Raw genomic sequence first — 27,564 nt, 5'->3', positions numbered from 1 at the left:
GTCTCTTTCCAGCATCCATCATTCTGTTCTCCCTTATGGGGGTAAAACATTGCAAACGTCCCTGTTACCATTACATCTCAGTGGCTGCTATTCGAAATTATTCCTTTGGGGTTGTCTGATGAGTATTGAAGGGATGGGCGGTGTGCAACATCCAGTATTGTGACTCTATAGTTTCCTTCTTATGCAAATATACACTGAATGCTGTTGACGAGCCAGTACTATTCGGCTTTGGTTTCTGAACATATATCTCACATGAATATTCCGCTTGTTGAATAATCAGGCTGGGTCCAGAGAAGTCCAGTCTCACGCCAATAAGCAACTCTATAAGCACAACAGCCTCTTGCACGTAGAGTCCTAGCAACAACAGGTGAGACGTAGACAAAAGTCAACTAACATCCTTCACCGCGCAACCACCAAATCACTTCTTAAAACCCACTTCTCGCCCTCGGTGACCTCCCTCCCCTCATGCAGAAGACACCTCTCCCCATGCCGATGCAGCAGCGCCATGCCCACCTCCGGCGCCACAGCAATAGGCTCCGGGTTGCGCTTCGCGCGGGTCGGCTCAGGGTAGAAGACTGTCTCCCCGCCCGTGCAGCTCGTCAAGTAGACTAGGAGGGTCCAGGTCGTGCGAGCCTGCTGCGGCTTGTGTTGAGGGGACTCGAACGTAACTACATTCGAGTCATCGTCTAGCAATTCATCAGCCCATCTATCCCCAGAGTTACGGAGGACAAAGAGGGGGTGGCCGGAACATACAATGCTGCGCGAAGAACTGGCCCTTCGAATACCGATATATCCTGATATTCGCATTCAGACCAAGCGGCTCCCCGCCCCAGATCTCCCTGTTTGAGCGTGGCCGCCCGTCACCATCCTCATCCTCATCAACTGCACCGCTCACCAGCTCCCTCAGCGCTGTCCCGCTCCATAGCCTCTCAGCGAAGTCGGCATCCTGCACCTGAAACCGGTCATTGACGCGGACGGCCTCGCCCTTTTTAGGTTTGCCGGGGGTGGTGGCGAGTGGAAGAGAGGCTAGGAAGGAGGCGTAGGTTTTGCAGAGGGAGGAGGGGAGGAAGTTGCGGATTAGGTAGATTTGGTCGTGGAGGAGGGATTCTAGGGAAAGGTCTGATGGGGGGATGAGGGGGCGGAGGGGAGGCCAGTTGGGTTTTGGCTGATCTGGAGGTTGGGATTTGGGCTTGGGGGTTTCCTTTTTGGATTTGGGAGGCATCTTTTTTCCCTTTTCGTCGGATTCTTTATACTTAGGTTTGAGATGGTTTTAATGCTGTTTGGGGCGTATGGTGATGATTAGACTAGACTCCTCGGACGGAAGCTGATGGAGTATAGTTCTTGGCAGAGACATACATTCTATATGCAACATGCGGAATATTTTGATTTGAGATTTTTAGAGCTTGGGTCCTGTAGTAAGTTCCCTGAGTATATACAGGTGCAGAAATTGTGAACTTTTATGCTGTGGCGATGTGGAAATAGGTTGTGAAGGAGTAGTACGACACGACCTCAATCAGCAGTTTATAGTCCTCTATATATTCCTCTACATTGAAGAGCTTTTGTCTCGGTCATATATCTGGATAGTATTTCTCTGTAACAACCTAATCGAAGTTTCTGTCGCATATCGATTCCACCATGCAGCGATGGACCTATCCGAGTACGGACTGATCATTTCATCATTCTACTGTAGCTACCAAGGATTGAGGACGGCTTGACCATGCAGACATAGTCAGAAAAGCTAAACCTCGCAGCGCGTAGTTCACTTCTAGGCCCATGGAAGCAAAGCTCGGAAATAAGATAGGATTGAGTCTTCTCAATCATCTCAACGAATTAGCAGTGGACCGTAGTAAGGAAGTGGATTCCTCAGAGCGAAAGAACATGGGCGGGCGGGCCTTGAGAAAGAAATTTCATACTCTATAGAGTCCAGAGTATGAGCGTTAAAGTCAATGAAGTTTTCATCCTTATGCCAACTTCTTCTGTGTCAATCTTCAGGACTGATCTGAGATCAACATAAATATCTGTAGGCACAAACTCAAAGTAATTAAGTGATTGCTGCTTGTTACTGGTGAATACCTGAAGCATGTGTTACTCGGGATTACGGTGAACGACAGTGGCCAGTACCGCGAGAAACCGGCAGAAAAAAAACAGCAGAAAACTCGCGTCCTACCAATCAGCATCGGTCTCTGTCCATTCTTCCCCAGCCCAACTTCCGTTCTGAATGGCTTCCTATTCTCACCGCCCTGTTTCTCCTCTCCCTGCCTGTCCGTCTCCTCCTAGCCAGCATCGAGCATCCAAAGTACCCAGCAGCCTGTCATGTCGTCGTCGCAGACCATGACAGCGCCAGCGGTGGGCCATCGACCTCCTGATGCAGGTCCAGATATGTCGTCCTTGTTCGACTATGGCCGCCCTCATCATCATCATCACCAAGAGGGCCAAGAGCAGCAACAGCAGGAACATCAGAACCACCAGCAACAGCGAGACAACGGCCCTTTCTCCCCGCGCAGCGACTCCGCAACCCGCGCTCTGCACGATTCTACCTTTAACAGTCCTGTCTCTCCTTCCAATGGTTTGCCCTCTTCCTCCGGTATGAATGGCATCAAGTCCGAGCCCAGTGATGCAGGAAACGATCTCGCCGGCGCTCAGCCAGATTATCAGAACGATCTCCGCCGCCAGTCCGCCGCCAGCGCCCTTCTGGCTCAACTCCTCGGCAACCAATCTTCTGCGCCTCCCGCCGGCACCGAAACACAACCTGCAGAATCCTCATCCTCGACAAATAATCCTCCCAATCCGACCGAAAGCTCTCAAAATAATTCCTCAGATCAAATTGTGGGTGGCCAAGGATCGACAAGCGTCTCTACAGAGATCTCTGCGCCCGCAGAGTCGGCCGCCGGCCAAGACCAATTTTCCGCATCAACTGACTTACCACGCTTGCCGGGAGATGGAGAGAAAAATCGCGAAGATAGACCCGCTGATATGTCGTTTCCGAAATCCGAGGAATCTGGGAATCATGGAGTTGATGCAGTGATGAAGACGCCGGATCCTGCAGAGGGTTTGACGGATCCTATGATGTTCTCTAAGACGGGCCTGAACGACTCAGACCTTTTCACACCTTTCGATATCACATCTACCGGAAAGAACCCTTTCGACAATGAGATGCTTACGTCGGCTTATCTGTCCCAATCTGCTGACCTCTCAGCATTGGGGTATTCGGCAGGTCATTTGCAGGACGGTACAGGCTCGTTGGGGGGATCGGAACCGCGCATCCAGGCCTTTGCGAAATTAGAATTCGACGACGGACATTTTTACTGCAACACTTATTCTTTTATCCTAGGGCGAGACGTACGAGCAGCTCGGGCAGCGCATCAACGGGAGTTTCAGGCCAGGCAGGCAATCAGGACATCAAGGGCGAAAAGTTCGAGCGGTGGCAATGCATCGCACACGCCGGTTCGGGTAAAACATGAGGGCAGTGGCATGATAGGAAGTGTTGTGAGCGACCGAGGCGGTATCATGGGACTCGACCCTGACATTCCGGCTCATCTTCCTAAACGTCTCAGTCGGAGGTCGTCGCACTCCTCCGAAGCGGGTGCTCCGCTACATGCGACGCCGGCTCAACTGCAATCCACTACCGACTACAATGCGCTTGCGATGCAATCGCTGCACGAAACCAGCGGAGATGCAAAGCCTGTAGATGCACTCGCCCTCCTACCCTCGCCCGACGCTTGCCCGACCATCCCCATTCACCCTCCTGCTACTCTTGACGGTAGTGCCGCTGGACACCGAGGCATTTCACGTAAACATGTCAAGATTGCCTACAACTTTGATAAAAACCTATTTGAGATGGAAGTGATGGGCAGAAATGGCGCTTTTATCGGTGCTGACTGGCTATCGCCGGGTCAAGTCCGTCCTTTGCATAGTGGTGATTACATACAAATCGGCGGAGTGCGCATACGATTTTTGCTGCCAGATGTACCAATTGGCGAGACTGGAGCCGACAGAGTCGAGGAGCCATCGATAGAAGAGAACGGGGATGCCAAGGCATCTGTCGGTGCTGAGAATGACGCAGAAGGAGCTGTGGAAAAGGGCGAAGGTGCTGAAAACAAGGACTCGTCCAAGCCGACCAAACTTGTTCTAAAGACCAAAGAACCCGACCCTTCACGGCCGGTACCTTCGATAGAAGGCACTGGAGACGGCGTTCAGCCCCCTGTTCGTCGCCGAGGTCCTGGGCGACCTCCCAAAGACGGCATCATGTCCAAGCGCGAACGTGCAGAGTTGGCAAGGGAGCAGAAACTGGCTGCCAAGCGGGAAGCCAACGGAGGCGTCACTCCTCCTCCGCTGAATCGACCCAAAGCCGGTAAGACGACGACCACAACCACATCAACGGTGGGCACTGCAGCCGCTACACCGAGTCTTCCTGGCGAGGGCGAGTCTCCCGGGTCGAAGCCGGAAAAGCGCAAGTACACCAAGCGGAAGAAGCCGGACGGAACGCTCATGGACTATCCCCTGCCATCTACTGAGGGTGGCCCATTTCCTATGGAACAACGCCCGGAAGAGTTCATCAAGGCTCCTCCGGTCAAGAAGCGCAAACCTTCACGGTCACCCTCTCCCAACTACCCTCCCGAATCTGCCTATACACCGGAGGATCTGGCAAAGCCTCCGTACAATTACGCTGTCCTGATCTTCGACGCCCTCACGGAAGCAGGCACGCCGATGACCTTGAAGCAGATCTATCGCGCACTGAAGTTGAAATACCCCTACTTCCGTTTCAAGTGCGAGACCGAGGGCTGGACCTCCAGTGTACGGCACAACTTGAACGGCAACAGCCACTTGTTCATGCACGCCGAACGAGATGGCAAAGGATGGTCATGGCAACTTCGACCGGGCGCATCCGTCGAAAAGGAAAAGAAGAGACGTCCGTCACCTCCACCGCCATCACAGCCTCCATCCGTACCGGCTTCTGTCCCGCAATACATGCCACCGTTGAACCCGACCTATGGAAATCCACAGAATGGACAAGCGAATCTGGCGAATCAACATTTCCAGTTCCCGACTATGCCTCCGAATACATATGCTCCTCCCACACCAGCTCCTGCCTCTTCTGCTACAGCACCTCCGTCCGCTCCTCCTCGCCATCAAGACCCGTATCCTCCTCCTCACCCTCCGCCGCAGGCGGTCCCAGCCTCCGCCCCTTTCCCCATCCCCAGTCCATTGCGGAACAACCTTCCGCCGGCCTTTGCTCAGACTACACCTTCTACATATACTTCACCCTATGCTTCCGATCCCCCGCCGCAGCTGGCTCAGTTTCAGCAGCCTCAGCAACCGCAGCAACAACCAGGGATGCACTCGCAGACGCAACATCACTCACCGTACCCTCCACACAATGCTACCGCACCGCCACCGCCTCAACAACAGCAGCATATGCCACCTCCGCCTCCGGGCAACTCTCAGCAACCACAGCAGTATCTCCCACCGAACCCGGGACCACCGATGCAGCCTCCACAGCAGCAACAGCAACCCAATTACAATGTTGCGCCCATGAACGCTGGTCCCACGCCGATGGGGGATCCCGAATCTGTGTCGTTTGAGGAGCGCGCAAGCAAAGCCATTGACGACTTTGAGGCTGTTCTCCTGGAAGACTACGAGGACAAGAATCACATCAAGGAAGTGCTCAAGAGCGCACGGGCTCGTGCTCTGGGCCACGCGACGGAGAGCTCATTCCCTGGCGGGGAGCCCAAGGACGAGGCTGTCATTCTGGACGCTCTTCGCACTTTGATTGGAGGCTTGAGAGACCAGTAAATATGTGTTGCGACAGCGAGCCTGGCTGGCATCATTCCTGTCGGTTATTGGCTGCCGCCTTGATTGAACGACTTCACGAAACGAGATTTTATGTTTATGACTGTTCTGGAGAACAACATTTGATACTCTTCGTACTCGGAAAGGTGTTGATGGAAGGTATGTGATTGGAACGAAGATCAGCGCCAGGGTCTACTCATCTGTCGAGTATTCCTGCTGGAGTTATAGGGTATTGTTACTCTGTGATATCTTTTGCCCTTCACCTGGTTTGGTTTTTTCTCATTTCATTTCCCCCCCATTATTCGCTTATCTGAAGTTTCCTTCAGTCGATGATATCCACTCTGTTATGAGCGTCAAATGCTCTTCTTTTCTTCTTATTCGATTTTCTATGGTTGTGATACTGCAAAGCCTACAAGCTAGAACGCTGTGGGTAGACTTCATCGTTCCAGGGCTGGAAAAGCTAGGAGTTTGTTTTTGAGTTATCCAGTAAATAGACGAATCTAACGAGATCTCTGACCTGAGATTGAGGGATATATTTTAAGTTACGAACTTGTTGGGTCCTGTTGTCCGTAGACTACTGCATAGACTGCTCGTCAAGTGTACCTGACCCCATCCCCCACTTCAGTCGCTCCGGATATTCCCTACAGCGGGGTTGCAGAAAACGCAACACAAGACAGAAGATCGTAGAAAGTTTGGAAGGACCGAAACTAACCGTGACAAGTCACAAGTCAATTATCTACATGGTGGCAATGGCAACTGGCTAGGGAAATCTCCGGGGTACGTACTGAGAATGAGGGCAGACCAGGTAACCAACGTTACGACTGATTTCCTTGCAGCATACATACCTCCTAGATTAACAAGCCAAACTCGCCATTCATCAGGATGGATTGGAGCACGAGTCTGTTGTCCACGCCGGTAAAACTAGGCAAGTTATTCAGGAACCAAGTAAGATACCATACCATGTTCGAGGCGTGGGCGTTCGTCACATCCCACTTTGGCATTGGAAATTTCAAACTTTTCCATATCGGTCCTGTCATGCAGTAGATCGATAGTGCCAGGAGTTGCATTTGCCGATTAGGCGCTGGAGTGGGAGTCTTCTCGCAGCTCACAGCAGTCTATCTCTGAGATAATATATTTATTCGGGCAGTAATGGAAGCCTGATGATGACGGTTGTTTACCCCTCTTTGATACGGTTCTCCTTGGGGGCAGGTGAGTATGTGCGTGATTTTTCAGTATCACAATCCCTCCTAGAGGAGGATTGTTTTGAAGATAGCACAGATGGGGAGTTCGCCTTCTCCACTGTCTGAGTGAAACTCACAGGCCCTTCAATAATTATGGTTCGTTCTGTTTATTCCCTGCGGATTGCGGATTCGAAATGCCTTCTATATGCCTGAGGCTGCTATATATTCCAGCAGATGATGTACTTCCCTCGAGTGTGTTAAGATCGACAGTATGAAAATTCTAGAAATTTGGATAGTTTTTTTGGCGCAGGCCACTTTGCATCTGATCATTGATATTTTTTTGCCAAACTTACCTACTCCGTACTCTATGCACTTCCACGAATCCATCTATCCGGTCCAACCAGTATCAAGCATAGCACAGGTAGTAGTAGGCAGAAGCAGGGTCGACGCAACATCTCCTTTGGGGTCATTTCTAGGCACCCCAAGAAGGCATATGATGTGAGAATGAGTCAGATGAAGGAGTCCTTGGACTCAATCCCTCGTTGGCTGGTCACATACAAGCCTCTGGGTTTCTGTGTTGGTTATACGGCATATGCTTAGGCTCGGGGAGGCTACGCAGAAAGGTACAATGTAGATAAGTACGGAGTACCAACTATCCGGCATGTAAGTATCTCGGATGCCCAGGCACTTGACAAAATTGGAGAATCGAGAGAGTGGCTAGTGCTGCCTTGGTTACTCCCGCTGATGATGCATGTTATTGGTTTGTTGGCTGAGGAACGGAAGTGGAATGCAGCGACTGTCCTATTCCCTTCTACCAACATCAGCAGTAGTACGATGAGGTCCAAAGCTCTAAGTTGAGTCAAAGCATAATATCCGATAGGATGGGTCTTTCTGGGTTCTGTAGCCTGATATTTGGGTGGACGCACTGGTGTCATGCCTGATTCACGTTGAGGCTGATCACAGTACTGTAAGAGTACTCTCGCTGTTGCCACCTTGGTGCAATGGTGTCATACCTAAGACAAGGTTGGGTGTGTGGGATCATATCACAGACATCCAATTTGCTTTTATCTTGTCATCTTGATGGTACTTCCAAATCAAGGATGATTGTAACTGGTTTCTTCTCTTTCATGCGCTCTGGGAAGACTTCCTTGCCTTTTATGGAATATCAACAAAAAGCACCCACCTGCCAATGCTACAAGCCCGGCTACACTCAATTCTGCACTCGGTCACCGCCGACATTTGGCCATCAGCGATCCCCTTCCTGAATTAGCCTAGTCTGTAACTGGACTGTACCACTGAGACACGTTTTTTATTTTAGCACGGGGAATGCGGTGCACGAACCAGTCGATTCTAGGCAATCTGGCCGTTTTGAGTTCGAGGCGAGTCTTTTATTATTAGCACTAAGGCTCTGAGACTAAACATTACTGGTGACTTTTACCCTGACTATGCACCTCAGAGGGGGTACGGCCCCCTACGGGAGTGTCTCCATGACTGGTCTGTGTGTGACAACGACTTTGCATCACTGTTCTCACTTCCAGTGCTGCTACTGGCAGCCTGCATCAAGCACCGCCTTCAGTTTCTGCTGCTTGTCTCATTGCTGGACCTTGGTTTTTAGGATCACAATGATGACGCTGATGATGGGGTACCTGCAATCATCGATGGCTAACATTATGACGAGCACTATTGCCTTACCTCGACCTTTTCGAATAAGATGGAAAAGAAATTATTCACATCTTGATATTAGTCATGCTGCACATTGCGTTCTCTTTCTGGCCAATTTCCGTACCACTACCAGCCAAGTACCTTACTGCTTACGTACCAGCAGACAGGACACTCGAGGAAAATAGGAATCAACCAGAAACGCCAACGTAACCCAGTAACCTAACTTTGCAAGGGGTTAGGGCAACCCTGTGAGCCCACCACCTGGGCCTTTTACCTTAGTTTTAGCACCGGTGTGACCCATCCAGGTGGCTCTTGATGCCCCGTTTCGAGGCTTCTAAGCCCCGAACATCTGCACACAGCACAGTGTTATTAACGCATGGAATTTATTTTAATTGATAGCAAGGGTGATCAGGGACATTGCGGCACTCTCAATTACATCAAATGACACTTTATTAAAATAATATATGTGAAGCAGAATTTATTGTCGAACAGTAACTGTACTACTTACAGTCATCCTGGTATGTGTGCTACTGCTCTTTTTTCCTTCCAAGTCGCCGGTTGAATCTCGACCTTAAGTCGAAGACATCCATGGATTGTCTCACTGCCTCTAGGTGATTTTCTGGTAGGCCATCTAGAATTTTTCTGCAGTACGGAGTCGTACGAGTAACACAGTACCTACCACACGCCGAGGAAAAGGTTTTCTGTTTTTGATTACCTCTTACTCTGTTCTGTACTTGACCTCACATTGATCATCCAGCAGATTCAATAGGACGATCGGAGGTTACATTTATGAATTATCTCTTACAAGCGCCTTTTCTATTGGATGGTTACTATGATCCAAATTGCACTCTGTGTAACTGAAGTTGAGAAGAAAACTCTAAAGCGATTGAAGGACCCCTTTCCACAGGACCGTTTTACTGCTGGAAGGACTCCGTGGTATTCCTTTTTCTCCCGCCTTCCCAGCAGCCAGAACACCCTTTTCATTTGGTCTGGTGTCTGGGTGGGTGTGGAGGCATGCGTATTATTAATAATCTGCATTAAATTTCTGCTACCATTTTATTATGTTTTTTGATTATTATTTCTTACTTCATTACCCTTTTTTTTTTTTTTTTTTTTGACCATTTTTCTACTCTCAGTAGTCAGAGTGTTCCTCCTGACTTTGCCGGCCAACACCCTCCGACCTCCCGGAGTTCACCATTGCCTTAGTAGAAATACTGTAATTATATGACCAGAAACACACACTCAACCTGTTCCGGCCCCAAGTCCTCTGTCACTGGAGTCACAGAATCACAGATTGGCGAAAGAAAAGAAACTGGGATACTGGGGAAAATCACAGAAATGGCTTGACCCGCGCAGAAGAAATTAAATCAAACAGGAACCCAGAGAGAATCATCATCCATGTTCCATAATAATAATAATAATAGGCATGATCCATTCTTCTGCCAGGCTACGGAGTACTGTTGGTGTTGATAATTATTCATTATTAACAGAAAAAGAAAAAAGAAACAAAATGGAAGAAAACAAGAATAATAAAAATAAAATAAGTTTACTACGGTACTATGACTATCATCTCAACATCGAACTCCTCAACATGACTCCGCTACGTCGTCTCGACTAAACTCCATCCATCCATCCAGCCACTACGCTCTCTCTCTTCCGCTCTACCGCTTTACGCCCTACACCACTACTCCGTACTCTTGCTACTACTACTGCCCTTTGCCCCATCCTTCTCTTCCTCTCTCTCTCCATCCCCTTCCTCTTTCGCCTCTCTATCCTCCGTCCTCTCAACTCTCTGTTCTTGTTCAGTCCTCGCTTGTGAAATTTCCTGTCTCATCTCTCTCATCTCCTCCTGTCATTTTCTCTCAACGAGCTTTTCACTAAGTGTCGTTGTCATCGTGGTCCGGGGCTTTTCACTGGCGCGAGGGAAAGAAAATTAATTTTTCTCTTCCGATCCCCTACAGTTTCCGCCGTCGTTCTTCCCCCCAGCCTTCCTGGCTCCACGAACCCCCTCTCCCTTACTCTTGTCTCCATCTACTATTAACTGTCCTTGAGGCACGTTCCGCGTCGTTGGGTGACCATCTGCTGTTTTTTCTTCAAATCCAAAAAAAGCACCGTGTGCCTGTTGGGTGTCTCGTGCCGGACCAGTAGCTCTCACTTGGAAAGCAACTACCGCGAGGGAATAACACAAATCTCGCCGCGCGAAAGGATCCGGCAGTCAAGGAAGCCAAACACAAAACACGCCCTTCACGATCGCTATTTTTCCCTGCTCCTTATCTCGTGCTCTCTGTGGACCTTTCATCTTCTAATTTAGTTGGATTTTCTCTCCATGTCATTCAACTAAGAAAATCTCACCACGGCAAACACAGAGCTGCGGCTCGCTGAGCATCGCTCTCCCCAGGATCAGGGCCTGGCGGACGTGTAGACGGTTCGTATCTGGCCTCCTTTCTCTATACTGACACTATCCCGCGTTTGCTTCGCTCTTCACATCTCTGGAGAGTCTTTACTGACCGTTATTTCTTCCTATAGCGTTTGATCGTCTACCCTCGCCGTCCTGGACTGGTCTCTTTTCTTTCTTCTCTCATAACCGCTATGCCGTCTTTCTTCGCCGCTGGCCTCCAGGGCCTTCCTCCCACTCCTCCTCACGTCCTGCCCGGTGGCAGGATGGAAAATGAGCAGCCTTTTTACATCGTCAACAACTCTGCCTTTCCTCCCCGCTATACGCAGAATGGTTGCGAATTCATCGAGCAGTACTCTCAATCCGCCCACTACTCAAAGCCGGCTCCGATGAACTTACACCCAGCATCCGCCCACCATATGCACAATGGTAGAGATTTGACCACTGCTCACCCCGCGTTGAACCAATCGTTCGGCGCCCTGCCCACCACAAACGTGCTGCCTCCGCTCCGTACCGGCCTACAGCTGCCCCCGATGGAGAGTGCCATTCCACCGCAGTATCGCCGCCAAGATATGATGATGCAGCCCGAACAGCAGCAACGCAAAGAGGAGAAGGCCACCGGAGGTGTAGCCGCCCATTTGGATTATGAGATGGAACAGATGTCCGACTTTGTGGCCGAGATGGCTCAGGGAATGTATGCTTTGTACATCACCAAGATCAACATAGCAGATATTGACTTCGCGCGAAGCGTCTACCCAGGAACATCGGTCCCTCCCCAGTTTCGGAAATACGTCTACCAGATCCTTTCTTCGACCCGCCTTCCCAGCTCCACGATCCTCTTGGGTCTCTACTACTTGGCCAGCCGAATGCGGATGCTTTCCTCGGCCAAAGTGTACACCTCTGGCAGTGGACAGGTTTATCGCATGCTGACTGTTGCCCTACTCCTGGGAAGCAAGTTTCTGGATGACAACACCTTCCAGAACAAGTCTTGGGCCGAAGTCAGCAACATCCCGGTCGGCGAATTGAACTCCATGGAACTGGAGTGGCTCTTCGCATTCGAGTGGAAGCTCCATGAGCGCATCCATGACAAGCAGGACGGCTTCGCATCATGGCTCTCCCACTGGGAGACCTGGCGTGCAAAGGCTGTTGCTAGAGCCCAGGAGTCGCGTCACACCCTTGCCCCCATTGATACTAATGTCTCGCGGGGCCACATGGTGTCCAAGCCTCTATTGTCTCCCGAGGGACCGATCCCTCCGCAGTATCAGCGAAGCTCTCATTACGAGAACTCCTGGCTCAACCCCGCCGCGTCTGAGTACTCGCCTCCTTCTGCTCCCCATAGCGGCCCGAACACTCCGGACTACTACGCTGTCGGACCTTGGGCGTATGCCAACCCCCCGCCGCCATACACACGAACTTGGATTCCTCCTCCGCAGCAGTACATGCCTCAGTCTGCGCCTCGGTCGCAGCCTCCGTCTTACCATCATACGCCGTCCTACGCGTTACCATTTGCGCAAAGCGTGTGGACGGGACACGGTTCGTCCTGCGGATGCTTGTACTGTGCCAAGCATGTCGAACACTACATGTGTGCAAATGCTTTCGGTCCAATGCAGGCTATGGTTGCCTAGATAGATGGCCCCTTGGTCTCCCATGGCTGTCGTCCTTTTTCTCGCGGTCGGCCCAACGCCTTTCTAGATTTCTCCGATCAATGACTTCTTGGTTTTCCTTTTTCTGTTCCTTTATTTTCAAACATTTTCTGATCAATTTTTGATGATACCGTCTCCATCTGCGATGACAACATGCCCTATTCCCATATTCAGTTTCCGTTGTTTTGCATTTGTCGGAAAAGTACCTGTGCCCATCCACCGTCATTGTTCCATGTCGGAAAAGTGAAAAGCAACCAAAAAAAGTTTTTCCCACGAGCGATATTGGAACAACTCTGTTCATCCTCATCTACGATACAGAGTTTTTCTGTGCATTTACGATACGGCATAATCTCTTCATCTCAGCTTGGCTTCATACTTTGTTTCATCGCCTGTGAAGAGTGATTGCTCATCGTGTCGCATATTACTCCATTGATTCAATCATCTTCTGGTCTTTGGAGTAAGGCAGGTCACGACGATCATGATTTTGTTGTCCATTTCTATGGTTCCGTTTTATCAGCCTCTTTTTTTTTTCTTTTTCTTCTTTTTGCCTCTTTATGCTTGTCGTGTTCTCTGGGCTTCAGCATTCCTCCTGGCGGTTGTCATCTATAGATCGCTTTCTTCATTTCCATTGGTTCGGTACATTTTCTTTCATTTCATCGCCGGCTACACTCGTTGTTACGAGCAATGGCGTTAATATTTCTGCATCCTGGATTTGACCCCATTCTACTCCTGCATTTGTCCATCTCGGTTGAGGAACATATTCTGTTTTCTTGTGCTTTGATCAGACCCACCGGGATACAGTTCGATTCTGCAGCTTTTTCTGACTGCCCTCTTACGGATCGAGGACCTGGTGGTTGTAGTCTATCTTCGCTACTTCTATTCGACGATTGTTTTCAATGCTCCCTGTCTTACATACTCATGTTCAAATGTCGTCGATCAGACATGAAAAAAAGCGATACTCCCCTTTCAAATCCCGTTTGATCTGGTTTTTTTTTTTTTGTCCCCTCTCTCGTTCACAACGAAGTGGCATGGTCTTTTTTCCTTTTCGACCTCACCATTTGCCCATTCAATGTAAGTTAGACAACCATATTTTTTAAGACCGTTCGCGCTGCGAAAGGTCCGCAAACAAAATTGAAACTGCGGAAAAAGAGACAAGACAATTGATTTCTTCTTTCCGGGACGAGAAGTATATATTTTCGCCCCCGCTTCTTCGCATATACTCGTTCTGCAAGTGCTATAGATAATTTGTGTAAACCATTATCAGAGGCTCCGTGTTGAATCTGCCGTGCCTTGCTTCCTTGGTCTCGAATTCATGGAACGTGATGAACTCCATTGCGGACTGATCTTGAGATTGAGCTCTCAGGGGTACCTGCCTTAATCAGTCGCTGTACCAGCTGACGGATATGATATACTGGGTAAATCTACGTCTATATTCGCCATACCACTGAAGAAAGGAGCGGGGTAGTACTGCGAGCGTTCCTTTTTATTTTCGCTCGATGGATAAACGCATCATTCTCATGCTATGCTTCTTTTCAAGGTATCAACATGGAAACTATCGTGAGATATCATAATCGGGGGTTAGGTTAGATTAGGGGAGTGCATACGGTCATATGAAATACGTGTTTGAGCGTGTGCATGTGCAAAAGGTCGAATAGGGAGATAATGATGGACGATGAATGCATAGAGATTCGATCAATAGACACTCCCTCTGATACTCTGGTCACGCTGCCGTTCGGTTTCAAGCTCGGCATCGACGTCATCCTCGTCATCTGCGCCATTGTTGTTGTTGTTGTCGTTGTCGTCGTCGTCGTCGTCGTCGTTCCAATGTACTTGGGCTTGCTGGGATTCGTTCTCGAGGTGTGCGTGTTTGATATGGTTTTCTTGTTGAGCGGGTGGTTCGGCAGGGGTGTATGTGGTGTCGTGCGACTTGTCCCTGTCCCCGATGTGCATTGCTCCCCTTTTGGAGTTGCCGTGGTTTACCGAGCCTGAGTGGTAAGTGTGGTTGTGGCTGTTGTGGTTGTGCTTATGGTGTGAGCGCGTCCGTTTCGGTCGTTGGACCTGCTTGGTGTGGCTTTCGTCGTCGCCGTCGTCGGCGAAATCATGCGATGGGACCGGCTTGTGTTGGTCCAGTCGGTCACCGGAGAAACCTGCGTCTTCGCGCTCGTCCTCGGAAGGGGTGACGCTGTTTGCGCCACTCAGGGAGCCGCCGCCGTCGCGGCCGCCGAGGTGGTGGAGAGCGTAGTTTGACCTTGGTGGGTGGAGGAGATGGTCCTCGCTGTCGCGGTGAAATTTGGCTAGGTCGGGCCGCCTGGGTATCGTGTTTGGGCTCGAAGCAGCCCTCGGATGAGGGCTTGCCCTTTTGGATGTTTGAGTATTGCGGTCGATGTTGGCATCAAAGTCTGTGGGGAGAACTGTGGGTTGCGAAGTAGCTTCAACGTCCCGTTTCGAGTGATCGTCAGAGGGGGCAACAGTCTGGTCCGTCGGTCTAATGTCTGAGCAACGGTCTCCTAGTGCTGGCTCAGGGGCTGTGATGTATTGCTGATCGACCTGTGTTTGCGTTATCAGTGTCATCCTCCTGCGCCTCGGCCAAGCTTGGTTTCGACCTAGGGATAACTCACATTACTTCTCGTGGAAGGTTGCGCCTCGCTCCCAACACGCGTCGGGTCACCACCAGTTATCCGTGAAGATCTTAAAGATCTTTTTCTGTGGAGACCGTGGTTACAGCCGTCGGGACATCCACCCCATTTGCGTCTAATCGGGACAGAAGAGGGGGCAGGGGCGAGAGAAGCAGCCGAACTGAGGTCTTTGCTCGCTCGCTCCCGTTGTCTCTCATTTTCCTTCTCTTTCCTCAGCTCGGACCATGTACGCAGCTTGTTCTGAAGCACATATTTCCCATTGTCCGGGTTGAGCTTCATGATTACGAACTCGCAGTGATTGATGTTGCGTAGGTCTTCGAAATATTCAACACTCCAGTGATACCATTTCATCAGAAAGACCCTCGTCATGAGGCCATGGGTCACCAGTACGCAGACACTGGCAAAATCATCCTCCCCGAACAGTCGCCAAAGCGACTCGTTGAAGCCGCTGATCCGGTCATAGGCATCCGCAGCAGATTCACCATTCGGGATTCGATAGAAAAAATGTCCGTAGTCCGCCCTTTCCAGCCACATCCGTTCCATCTCCGCAGAGCATGGCTGAAAATTGCCAAAGTCCTGCTCTCGCAACCGTGGTTCTTCATATACTTTAATGGTATGTCTGGGAAATGGCGACGGGGACGGAGAATCGGAGGTCAAAGACTCGAGGATCCCTTCCGTAGTCTCCCGAGTCCGACGGTAGGGAGAGGTAAAGAAGTGTATCGTGTCATCGGGCCGCAGAAGAGCGCGCAGCTTGCTACCTGCCTCCTTTGCTTGTCGATATCCTTCGGGTGTGAGCTGGACCCGATGATCAGGGATCGTTTGGTGGATTTCCCGATTTTTGTTTCCTTCTGACTGCGCATGACGGATCAAGATGATCATCTATTGACTGAGTGAGACGCTGGGGTGTCAGACATAGAATGCGACCGAGGAAAAGCTAACCCGCGGTTTACCCATGGTTGATACAACATCGGTTGATGTTGGGAGGAGAGCGGAGGAAAAAATGACTGTGCTGGAGTTAGGTCGCAGTCAGGCAATGAAGGGTTATCGGATCATACTCCCGCAAGTGGTTCTGTTTGGGAGCTCTTCTGTCTAGTCAGAGCAACTGTGATCTGTACGTAGAACGCCAAAGAGCAGAAAGTGATGATTTCTGAGACTAGAGCGGCGGCAGTACCTGAGTATCCCTCAATTTGGCTAGTGTATCGGATGTGAGATGTTGAAGTTGCAAACAAGCCCTGGCCAGTAGGTGATATAGCAATATATAGAGGTCTCTATATTCATTGGAATGGGCTCTATGATAGAGAGACAAAGATTGACCCTGATAAAACTGCCTTGGCTATGCTGAGGCGCTGGAGGAGGATGGGATGGACTGGCGTAGGCGTCAAGGAGGAAATGCCTCGGAGATGCGCTTGTTGCCGCAACGGCTGCCGTACCGCATCACCACTAGGTAAGAAGGTATTGGAGACTTCGTCGCATCAGCTTCTACTCAGTTCTCCTCCCACCATTGGTCAGCTGTACTTTGTTTCATCAACTGCTTCCTCCTTTTACAGGAGAGAATAGCCACGACAACACCATGACTGACTATCTTTACGACTTGTTAGCTCCTCATTTCTCTCCAGCAGATGCTGCCTCAATACCGTTGGCTCCAGATAATGACACAACTACGGCTCAGTACTTGAACCGACTATCAACGCTGTCCCTCGAGGCTCTGGAAACGACAGAACCGCAATCTCTGGCGCAATCCTTACATTCTACCCTGCTGTCTCTCCAGGCCTTATCGAATCGCTCGCACAAGGCCTTCATCACTTCTGCCGATAACCTCTCACAGCTCCGTACTTCAATTCCCCAATTGACCCGCAATGCACAAAATCTAAGAGACGCAATCCCCAAACTTGACGAAGAGGCGGTCCGATTCTCTACCAAGTACAGCCGAGCCGCAGAGAATCCGTCTCTGGAGCGGCGAAAGAAGGTCATGCAGCTGGCGAGGAATGTCGATCGACTATCCGACATTCTAGAACTTCCCTCTCTTCTATCGACAGCTGTCTCATCGGCAGCAGCAAGCTCTGTTGCCGCGGGCGGCACCTCGTTTTCTACGACCTACTCATCTGCTTTGGATTTATACGCCCACATCAAGCGATTACAGACACTGTACCCTGATTCTCCCCTCGTCAAGGATGTCGCCTCTCAGGCCGAGGATGCGATGAAGGAGATGACAACGAATCTGATAGCGGGGCTCCGTTCGCAGAATCTTCGGTTGGCAGCGGCTATGAGAATGGTAGGCTGGCTACGTCGAGTGGCTCCGGAATTGGAGGGCTTGCACAGTGACGGCGGAACGGGCACCGGGGAAGGCGCACTCGGTGCGTTGTTTCTGGTTTGCAGATTGGCAAATTTGGTTTCGACACTAGAGGCATTGGATCCCTTGCGAGAACTCGCCGACCAGGAGACCCAGCGCAGAACCCGGAATACAGATCAGAAGGAAGGGACATCGAACTCGTCCTGGTCTCACGGCCACCAGACAGAAAAATTCTTGAAACGATACATTGAGATCTTCAGGGAGCAGAGCTTTGCAATTGTTTCCTTGTATAAGAACATCTTCACCCCGGACCAAGCTGAGTCAGATTCAATTATTGCAGGACTGCGAGGGATTGATTCCCGCGTTAAAACGAGCTCGTCACAGCCGACTCGCCTGGATGATCCCTTACAATGCCTTCCGCCAGCTTTGGCAACCTTTCCCATGCATCTCGTCCAGCTACTGACTGACACATTGAGCACCTATCTACCCAATGTCCAAGATAAAAGCTCGCGTGAAAGTCTCCTAACTCAAGTGTTATATTGCGCTGCTAGCTTGGGAAGACTGGGGGGAGACTTTAGCATGATCCTGACGGAGATGAGTACCGCGGTAGACGAGCACGAGGAGAGTGCCGCCTATGAGTGGGAAGAGGTTACACGGAAGCACCGAGCCTTGGCAGGGCGGTTGGAACAACTCACCGGAAATGCCTCCAAAGGGACCCCGCGGGTGACTTCACCCCTTCATTGAACAACAGCAGCCAGATAAACGTTACTAGCAGTAGCCTAGACTGGAGAGCACCAACGCATGACTGTCTTCCAGTCGATACTCGCGATATCCCTAGGATATATCTGCCGCTGACGGCCGACGGCCGACGGGTGATCGGCTGATGGGGCGTCCTCATCGGCGAAGGAATGGCCCCAGAGACTCTAAGCCTGTTCAGGTCTAGCTGCGGGCGCCTTTTGGCCTCCGCCCTCCAACGTTGTCTGGACCGCCGTCATCTTCCCTCCCACCCATCACCATCCCATCCCATCCTATCTCATCTCATCTCTTTGCGTTTCAGCGCTTCAAAATCAAATGCCAGCTTGTAGCTGACATGTCTAGCTGCTCTCTGCAGCATCTCTTATATACCTATATTCCCTCACGCTTTCTCTGTTCCTATTTCTCTATGGTCGGATTTTCGTTGTACTATCTCCCTCGCCCTTATTTGTCCTCCCCGGTGTGACGGGCTCCCGTGTGTGTGTAGTTGTCCTGTCTCTTTGTGCTTGACCACACAAAGAAATGAGACCTCCTAATACGGCCTTTTGAAGAGCACAGGTTTTACATACATTACGCTCGACTTCCAGCGCACTTGTTCCCTCCCCCTCTAGGCCAGAGTCTTATCTCAAATGGCCGCCTCGGCTCTGTTCCCCTCGGGTGGATTAATTGATCCCACCAAAGACTACCCAATCATCTTGGGTGATCAATTGGCCGGAGGAGATACGAAACCGCAATCGAGATTAATCAACATTCAGTATAATTATAAAACGAAGTCCGCATCCTCGCAGCAACGTACTCATATCACCCGATCTGCGCAATGTCCGGACCTGTATAACCTCACGATCACAGACAAGGCACCGAATGCCGATAGTAGTGTTATAACATACTCATACAAAGGTAGCGTGGATCCAGAACATGCTACGTCGGAGTCCCGCGAGCGGAATCTGGTTTTGGTTTTCGATCCGGACCGTAAGGTCTTTGTTCTCGAGTCGGTTGCGACGCAGTTGAACTTCAATCTTCGGTCGGCACCTAATAAGACTGAAAAGCAGGTGACAGAGCAGTATGTGCAGCTGCGAACATTGCATGATGATGACCAGGGTTCTGGTGACGACGGAGCAGTTGAAGCAGCCGCTGACACCGACGACGGTCCCGCTGATGACAGCAATCCCTACGACTACCGTCACTTCCTGCCAAAAGAAAACGCTGACGATGACAAGTCTGTTTCGGATGGTGCAATGTCAGCTCATCTCAATGCCAGTAAAGCTAATACCCCTCTGATGACCGCGGCTGCCAAACCTACTCCAAGTCCCCAAGTTCGACCCAAGCCTCAAACCAATCCTCTCCGTCGACAACCACGCCCGAGCAAACCTTCTAAAAACCAAACAAAAGCTGCTCCCAAGACGAATCTGGAGCCTCCAGCGCAAGTTGAGCGGGAAGAGCCTCAGGAGGAAGAGATAGAGGAGGTGGAGGAGATCCCAGCTGGCGAAATGAAATCATCCCCTTCGGACACTGGAACCGAATTGGTATCGTCCTTCAAGGCGGCTCCGTCACCAGGCTCTAATATCATAATTGACGGAGATCTGATCATCGACATGGGATCGCCCCCTCCATCTCGTCCCGCTTTCAGGGTTAATCCAGCACACTTCTCGTCCAACAATACCCCAGGGAACGAGGAAGATGATGAGGACGAAGAAATGGAAACTCTGCGGCTACCATCTCCTGTCGGCCGCGGTGGTGCTTCGTCTGAGAGGGTGGAAACAGCACCGGCAACGCAGGAGGAGATTGAAGATGATGACGATGCACTAGCGGCTGAAATGGAGGCTGCTTTCGAGGAAGAAGCGAGGAAGCAGGAGTACCAACCACCGTCTCTGCAGTACCATGTTCCCAGTGATGACGAGAGTGAGGTTAGTGAGGAGGAATGATACCTTTCTGTTCTATTGTCTTAGTTTCCCACATCTTGCATCTCGGCCCCAACTCCGAATTGTCACGATGCCTTTGTCTACAGTATTCTGTCTTCTGTGTGTCAGGTTTATTTGCGTGCATGGCGTCGTTTTGGAGTTTTGCAGCGAGGGCACTGGACCCAGCCCAGTCGACCTGTTCACTAGAGGGAAACGATACCACGATTGATTTATAGTTGTACACAGAAATCTAACAATCTCATTTTCTCTCAATTGAACTCGACAATTTCGAAAGCAGCCTGATGTGTTGTAGGATACGGATACTCCTTGTACAGTGTCAACCGGAGCCGATCTACATACCCCGGAACAACTCGATGATCCGGGCCTTTCGCATCCGCACTCCAGACTATCTTTCGGAGTGTTGCGAGACACTCTGCGCAATCCTGACTTCACAAGACCACAGTATACCCTATCATTGAGAGCCGCCTTTGATCAAATCAAAAGGGTTATTCCGGCTACTCCAGCAGAAAAGTTTCGGAGCTTCTTCCGCACCTACCCAATCACTCGTTCGGCAAACGTCATCTGCTCGTCTTGAGGACGCTTCACAACTCACCTTGATCGCGAAAAGTCAGCTCGCGATACCACGAGGCTTACCATGCGCTATGTTTGATACAAACTCGTAAAACACGCAATTCTGGCATCTCCTTGCTGCGAAGGGAGGACACGCAGCACCACGTGCGGTCAGCGCGCCCTGCTCAGCTGTCCTCCTCGAAGAGATAGGACTTGAACGAACACCGTTCATAGTCCAGAGCACGTTCCGACAAACACCGGACGGAAACATCGTATCAACTTGATTGTATCTCAGGGTGATTGACCTGCGACAAGACAATCTCCTCAATACGTCATGGCCTCGGCACCGTCGCAAACCCCGAAGAGACGGCCTCTACCTGCTGAGTCGAATCCCGTCCTCCACGCATCGCAAGCCCAATGGCTCTTCACAGATGAAGAACTCAATCGTACGCCATCCCAACTCGACGGTATGAAGATGGAAGCGGAGCATACTAGTCGCAGCAAAGGTGTCAATTTCATCACGCAGGTCGGGATTATGCTGAAGCTACCCCAGCCCACTTTGGCGACCGCAGCCGTCTATCTTCACCGGTTTTTCATGCGGTACAGCATGGTCGATATACCGCAACGACCGGGCATGCATCCCTATCCCATCGCGGCCACTGCGCTATTCTTAGCTACGAAAGTGGAAGAGAATGTTCGACGGATGAGAGAGCTCGTGGTGGCCTGCTGCCGAGTGGCGCAAAAGCAGCCGAATCTGGTGGTGGACGAGCAATCCAAGGAGTTTTGGAAATGGAGGGACACAATCCTGCACCATGAGGACCTACTCCTGGAGGCGCTCTGCTTCGACCTGCAGCTCGAACAGCCGTACCGCATCCTCTACGATTTTATCTGTTTTTTCGGCGTGAATGAAAACAAACCGCTCCGCAACGCCGCATGGGCCTTTGTCAACGACTCCATGTTTACGGTCCTCTGCCTACAGTTCAACGCACGCACCATCGCTGCTGCCGCTCTATACGCCGCAGCGCGGCACTGCGATGTGGGTTTTCCGGACGACGACCGCGGTCGAGCGTGGTGGGAGCAGATTGACGTGGATCTGACGCAGGTGCGTCGCGCCTGCATGAGAATGGCACAGCTCTACGAGAACAATGCCATGCAGAAACATAGCCAGTACTACCCGACCACCCCAATACTGTCGGACGAGGGCACTGAGAAGACCAGGATCCCGCACGCTGGCAGTCCCGCGAATCGTCCTCCAGCGGAGTCAGACGTCACTCACGGACGAAAACGATCGAAAGAGCCAGAAGACAGCGGCGAACCTCGAGGAGATCGCTCAGCCCCCTCCAACGGAGAGCGTTCTCCGAAACGACCTCGCAGGGAGTCGGATGCCGCGCCACGTGGCAGCTCGCAGGATCAACAACAGAGCCCATCCGCTCCTTCCTCGCAAAGCCTACCAAACGCAGGGAGCCCTTCCTCCTTCTCCTCGCAGGGCCGGGCCCATCCCAACGGCCAGGTACCTCCGTCATTACCTCATCCCCCACCTCACCACCGTCACCCACATCCCCTACCACCGGCTCCCCGTCCATTCCCGCGTCGAGATAGCGACCACCGTCCTCCGGGCGGCGGAAAAGTGGCAGGTCCAAGGGAAGCCGATCCAATTCAACAACGCATTGACGAAATCGTTTCACAGAATATGCCGACGCACGGTGGTCCACCAGTACCACCACCACCCGCAGCCGGAGTGAGGATCCCCAACAGACGAAACTCAGTCGATCGCCGGGGACCTGACCGGTACCGCGGGTACGATGATTCCGCGAGAGGACGACGGCCGTCCTTCGGAAGGAGGTCGCAGTCATTCGAGGAACAGCATCCACCGCCCCCAGGACACCCTCATCATCAACCTCTACCTCCACCGCCACCACCTCCCGATATTCCTCAGCCACCACCTCCACCCCCGCCCTCACAACCGGAACAAGCCGCTCAGGAAGATGAAGGCGGGGGCAGTGAAGAAGGGGAGCTTTGATTATGGTTTCGCCGTAGACTTGAAACTCCTCGTGTTCTACGACAGCCACAATTACTAAGGTCCGGAGAACATACATGATTTCAGACGAAGAAAAGGAGGGAGTCTCTCCAACTGATTGACTGATCAGTGACCTGGCGTGACGCCGCACTACCTCATGGGTCATATAAATCATTCTTCTAGCGGCTCGATCAGCTGCTGCATTCATTGCATTTATGCACTACTTCCGGAGCATGCATTGGTTGGCGGGGTGGTCGACTTTATTTGGATAGTAGATTATTCAAGATTCCAGCAATATAGAACGGATATTGTACGCCGTTGATACTTGAATTGTAAAAAAATCCGATATATACGGTTTCCAAGCAAGATCTCCAGTAACGCGAGTCGTAGTAGAATTGAAACAAGGCCGAAAGTGAAATGCAACGATTGGACGAAAAAAAAATAAGAGCTATTAGTAACCTTGGGTCATAACGCCAACTCCATTGTTGTCAAGTAAGCTGCTGGAAGCCACAAAGCTGAATCCGCCGAACGGGTCATTGTCACAACTCATCCCATCCGGACCTGTCGACATTGCACGCTGGCTGGGGCGCCGGCGAAGAGAGTAATAGTCGTCAAACCCGTTGCTGGTGACGACCGGACTCAGCGGCAGGGCGGTAAAGTCGGCAGAGAAGTTCTCCGCCAGAGCCGGGTCCGTGACGACAGGGAGGATAGGGGGAGCAACCTCGCGGCGTTCGAGCGCCTTCCAGTCAATCTTCCGGAAGAAGCGATGGTTCTTGATTGTCTGCAGGTCCTTTGGCATGTGGTAGCCGAGTCGCTTGGAAGGTTCCTTGCGCAACAAGCGGGTGAGAAGGTCTTTGGCGTCCGGACCAAGGAAGTAGGGCAGTGTGAGCTTCTGCTTGACAATTTTCTCCTGCAGCTTGGCGTTGTTGTTGGCCTTGAAGGGCGGGGAGCCGGTGAGTAGATCGTAGCCGAGTGCGCCAAGAGACCACCAGTCGCAGGCTTTGCCGTACGGTTTGCCTTGAACGACTTCGGGAGCCATGTACTCAATCGTGCCCAGGGACGAGTTGCAGCGATCGTCATCGTTGACTGCGATCTTGCTGAGGCCGAAGTCGGTCAGGAGCAGGTGGCCATCGCGGTCCAGGAGACAGTTCTCTGGTTTGAGGTCGCGATAGATCACACCCACATTCTGGTGCAGATGTTCGAGAGCGAGAACCATTTCGGCCATGTAGAATGCGGCGGCATCTTCGTCGAACATGCGTTCCATCGCCAAGTGGTGGAACAGCTCACCACCCTGGGCATATTCTAGGATGAGGTACAGCTTCTCGTGATCCTGAAACGCGTAGAACAGTTTCACCACAAATGGATGACGGTTCACACTTTCCAAAATCGCGCGCTCAGTCTTGGTCTGCTCCACGAGTTTCTTGTGAACGGTGAGCGATGCCTTACGGAACTGCTTCTGAGCGTACAACTTCCCCGTGAGCGCATGGCGTACAAGCAGCACGGTTCCGAAGGAACCCTTGCCCAGGCAGAGCAACGGCTCAAAGTCTGCGGTTGTCATCTTGCGGCACAGCTGACTGCGGAAGTCCTGCGCACCGGGGAGACTCGCCGACGTTTCTTCCGCTGCGGCATCGGAGCTGACGAAATCATGTTCCAGGGGTACTTCGTAACTAGTCAGGACCTCTGTCTGGTCGCTGTCCGAGCAAACGCTTGCATTGCTCGGAGTTTCAAAGCATAGGTCACTCCGCGCAGCCTGAGCGCTACCGCTGCCGGACAAGCTGAGCGAATCGAGTTGAAGCTTCAAAGCGCTCACTCCACATCCGGCAGGTTGGACCATGGGACTGTTTCCATTGCTCTCTGCCTGAGCGCGTGCTCGTGACGAAGGACGAGCCTTAGCGCTTGTGGTCGAGAAATCCGAGTCTTCGTCGCCAGAGGCAAGTGGAGTAAATCCGCGAACGGTGGGGATGGCCCGGGGAGCTTCACTCGTCTGATATTTCTTCTTCTTTCTGCGACGGTCTGGTCTGCCGGACAAGGCCTCGACGTTGAGATTGGCCGGAAAGGGACTAACTTCACTGACATCCTTAGTGCCCATAACTTGCTTGCGGGTCGGACTGCCACCACTCATGCGAAAGCGACTATCAGGGTTATTGTCGAGAAGGCCATCGTTACGAGGTTGCGACATGTCCGCCTGGGGTGCGAAGACGTCTCCCACAGAAAGATCATCATGCATCGGTGCATCCATGTCTTCGGCAAAGGATCCCGGTCGTGGACAGCGACGGCAAGATTCGAACAATGAGATCGAAAAGCGCCGACAAGCACGCTTTGTTATTCAGACCTCAATTCATCCACTCCACCCCTAACAGTAAACAGGCACGAGCCTATCGAAGAATATCTGATTGCGCAAAATGATTGTTAGCTCCCTTGACAGACATTGCGGGGTAATTCCCAGGCGAAACGCGGAACAGCATGCAGGAGCGAGTAAGGAGAGCATCCAGGGGCCAGAAACATACCTTCAACGCGAAAAATCCAGAGCAGAAGTCACCGCCCCCACTCGTAATGTAGCAGGACGTCACACTCGTAGCTCTGAATATCTCACAGTTTACCGTCCGCCCTTCTTCAGGACGGACCAGGGACCCCTAGCCAAACCACCTCGGCAACCGAGAAGTCGAACAGCAGGGGAGCCGACAAGTCTTGAATATTAGACAACGCGTATTTCTCCAGAGATCCGCGGGGAGCAAGCCCGAAGGTTCGATTCAAGGTTAAGGAGTGAGAGTCGGCAAGGCAGCCAGCAAAGCGGATAGAAGCGGACGAGGACAGGGAGGGCGCAGACAGGCACATAGAGGAACGGCAGATGTGATAAACGAGGATGAGAAGCTGGATCAGTATCCAAGTGAAGAGAAATGGTATGGTTATTCCTGAGAGCAAGGAGTAAGGGAGAAATGGCAGGCTGAATGTCAAGAGATCCAACTTTCACAAAGAAAAAGCACGTCCGTTGACTGGAGAAAACGATGCGGAGCTGCGGGGCCAATCAGAGCGCGTGTGACCTAAGCGAGACTATTCCGCCTTGAGTAGAATGCTTTCACGTGCTGTCGTCATTGGATCGAGATCGCGAGGATAATGGTCTGTATTCTTCATTTGGACTTAGCATGTGTACCTGTGCAGGTCATACGAAGAAGAGGAACAGACTAGCTTAGACTGTCTTGCGTGCATATATCACTGAGCCACTCGTAAGTGATCTACATGGCAAGGCGGAGGTAACCGTCAAGAGGAGAGAACTACATACATACCCACGCCCTGATCCAAAACGAAGTCATAGAAACAGTAAGCCTGCGTAAGAAGTTTCGATACAGTAAACGAAGAAAGGTTGTTTGAAGATTGATTCTCCTTGGGTATTTGTTTACAATATGTGCCCAGTAACTAAGCTGACAGTAAGCTGACAGGGACATGTTGTATAGACTAGGGATGTCAGGACATCATATGCATAAGGCCACACAATCCGATGAAATTTTGACTATACCCTTCCTCCTTCCAGATCTGATCTCTCGAAGAATGCCTGTGAGCGGGTGATCTCGATCCCAGATCTCTCGACAAACGAAAGTGCACTGGGTTTTTCTACCCTCACCGTGACTCGTTCATTGGCAAACTGCACGGTAACTATGCGCGCAACGAAGGTAGCCAGTGCCTCCACGGTCTGGAATGCGGTCTCTTCCACTTGCTGAGACAGAGAAACGCAAGTCAGTTTTGAGGCTTGGCAGAAAATAGTAAGACGATGAGCGACTTACCTCAGCAACCCTTCTTGTCATCTCCTGATAAGTATCAACAACCGTCGAGCCCCAAGCTAATTGGCCAGGGCCCTTGAATTCCAATGAGATGATAACGGCCTGCTTCTCAACCCTCTCGTGGGAATTCACCCCAAGGATACAATGGCACCTGATACCATCAATCCGGAACTCCTCCTCCAGGACAACAGGGCAACGTTCCGCGTCAAGCGCTGTGTTCTCATCTCCCTGCCGATACCCCCAGACAGTGACGCTCCGATACTTCAAGCCTTCCTCCGCACGCAGCAGCGCCTTGGGCAGCTGCAACCAGACCTCGCACTGACCAAACACACTATCAATGGGCGGACTCGCCAACGACAGCCCCGCGAGCGGCGCCTGTATCTCAGCCGACGCACTCCCTCTCCTCGAGCCCGGATGGCCATGGACATGCGACATTCTCCGGATCCCGGCAGCCGTCTCATCGAGTAGCCCCAGGCCGCAGTTCGCGACAATCCCCGCAGTCAGCCTTACATCCTGCCCAATCTCTGTGCGCATCATCTCATCCCTCCGACTTCCGTCTGCGCTGATCATTCGCTGAGTCGGGGAGAGGCTGTGTTTTCCCATGTTGCGGATGTCTTCTTCCAGGCGGCGGTAGAGCTTGCCGTAATCGAGGGAGAGGGAGACATCATCGGCGGCTGCGGCCGCGATAGCGGATGAGTAGGATAGTTTCAGTGATGCGGTGCACGGTTGTGGCTTTCCGTCGCGATGCCAAGGGTCTGGTGCAACGGGCAAGGGAAGTTGAATGTTGCGAAGCTGAACGCTGTCCAGGACGGCTGGGTGGGAGGGGATATGGACGTTGACCCGTTGCTCGGCCATGTTTAGGGATATGTATTCGTATGTAATGTTTCTCTTGTTTTATGGAGACGGATCTGCTCAAGTATCGGCTTTCAAGCTCAACAGGGTAAATTCGCTAG

The 27,564-nt window shown here is 51.5% G+C and overlaps 9 protein-coding genes across 9 annotated transcripts; 5 read left to right on the top strand and 4 right to left on the bottom strand.

Annotated features, from left to right (window-relative positions):
* Window positions 1-399: 399 nt before the first annotated feature.
* On the bottom strand, window positions 400-1,222 carry ALT_1779 (uncharacterized protein; the record flags this gene model as incomplete). The annotated part of the gene is made up of 2 exons (XM_033559231.2): window positions 400-686; window positions 754-1,222. 2 exons carry the CDS (start codon window positions 1,220-1,222, stop codon window positions 400-402), a joined length of 756 nt encoding a protein of 251 aa, XP_033415122.2.
* A 1,091-nt stretch (window positions 1,223-2,313) lies between these two features.
* ALT_1778 (forkhead domain protein) lies at window positions 2,314-5,793 on the top strand (the record flags this gene model as incomplete). Its single annotated transcript, XM_033559230.2, has 1 exon — window positions 2,314-5,793. The coding sequence occupies one exon, from the start codon at window positions 2,314-2,316 to the stop codon at window positions 5,791-5,793; it is 3,480 nt and encodes a 1,159-aa protein (XP_033415121.2).
* Window positions 5,794-11,222: 5,429 nt separating this feature from the next.
* On the top strand, window positions 11,223-12,653 carry ALT_1777 (cyclin family protein; the record flags this gene model as incomplete). The annotated part of the gene is made up of 1 exon (XM_089599214.1): window positions 11,223-12,653. One exon carries the CDS (start codon window positions 11,223-11,225, stop codon window positions 12,651-12,653), a length of 1,431 nt encoding a protein of 476 aa, XP_089456360.1.
* A 1,710-nt stretch (window positions 12,654-14,363) lies between these two features.
* Window positions 14,364-16,261, bottom strand: ALT_1776 (acid phosphatase DET1; the record flags this gene model as incomplete). Its single annotated transcript, XM_033559228.2, has 3 exons — window positions 14,364-15,218; window positions 15,290-16,186; window positions 16,247-16,261. 3 exons carry the CDS (start codon window positions 16,259-16,261, stop codon window positions 14,364-14,366), a joined length of 1,767 nt encoding a protein of 588 aa, XP_033415119.2.
* A 616-nt stretch (window positions 16,262-16,877) lies between these two features.
* On the top strand, window positions 16,878-18,341 carry ALT_1775 (Dor1-like family protein; the record flags this gene model as incomplete). Its single annotated transcript, XM_033559227.2, has 1 exon — window positions 16,878-18,341. The coding sequence occupies one exon, from the start codon at window positions 16,878-16,880 to the stop codon at window positions 18,339-18,341; it is 1,464 nt and encodes a 487-aa protein (XP_033415118.2).
* A 638-nt stretch (window positions 18,342-18,979) lies between these two features.
* ALT_1774 (ELL-associated factor) lies at window positions 18,980-20,272 on the top strand (the record flags this gene model as incomplete). Its single annotated transcript, XM_033559226.1, has 1 exon — window positions 18,980-20,272. The coding sequence occupies one exon, from the start codon at window positions 18,980-18,982 to the stop codon at window positions 20,270-20,272; it is 1,293 nt and encodes a 430-aa protein (XP_033415117.1).
* Window positions 20,273-21,152: 880 nt separating this feature from the next.
* ALT_1773 (cyclin pch1) lies at window positions 21,153-22,838 on the top strand (the record flags this gene model as incomplete). The annotated part of the gene is made up of 1 exon (XM_033559225.2): window positions 21,153-22,838. One exon carries the CDS (start codon window positions 21,153-21,155, stop codon window positions 22,836-22,838), a length of 1,686 nt encoding a protein of 561 aa, XP_033415116.2.
* A 448-nt stretch (window positions 22,839-23,286) lies between these two features.
* On the bottom strand, window positions 23,287-25,074 carry ALT_1772 (AGC family serine/threonine-protein kinase; the record flags this gene model as incomplete). The annotated part of the gene is made up of 1 exon (XM_033559224.2): window positions 23,287-25,074. One exon carries the CDS (start codon window positions 25,072-25,074, stop codon window positions 23,287-23,289), a length of 1,788 nt encoding a protein of 595 aa, XP_033415115.2.
* Window positions 25,075-26,343: 1,269 nt separating this feature from the next.
* Window positions 26,344-27,466, bottom strand: ALT_1771 (dihydroneopterin aldolase family protein; the record flags this gene model as incomplete). Its single annotated transcript, XM_033559223.2, has 2 exons — window positions 26,344-26,547; window positions 26,615-27,466. The coding sequence occupies 2 exons, from the start codon at window positions 27,464-27,466 to the stop codon at window positions 26,344-26,346; spliced, it is 1,056 nt and encodes a 351-aa protein (XP_033415114.2).
* Between the last annotated feature and the right edge of the window lie 98 nt (window positions 27,467-27,564).

Source organism: Aspergillus lentulus (assembly GCF_001445615.1).
Source record: "Aspergillus lentulus DNA, contig: Alt04, strain: IFM 54703, whole genome shotgun sequence".
NCBI classification, from domain to species: Eukaryota; Fungi; Ascomycota; class Eurotiomycetes; order Eurotiales; family Aspergillaceae; genus Aspergillus; species Aspergillus lentulus.
Note: the sequence above shows the minus strand (reverse complement) of the source record. Positions and strands in the feature narration are given on the sequence as shown.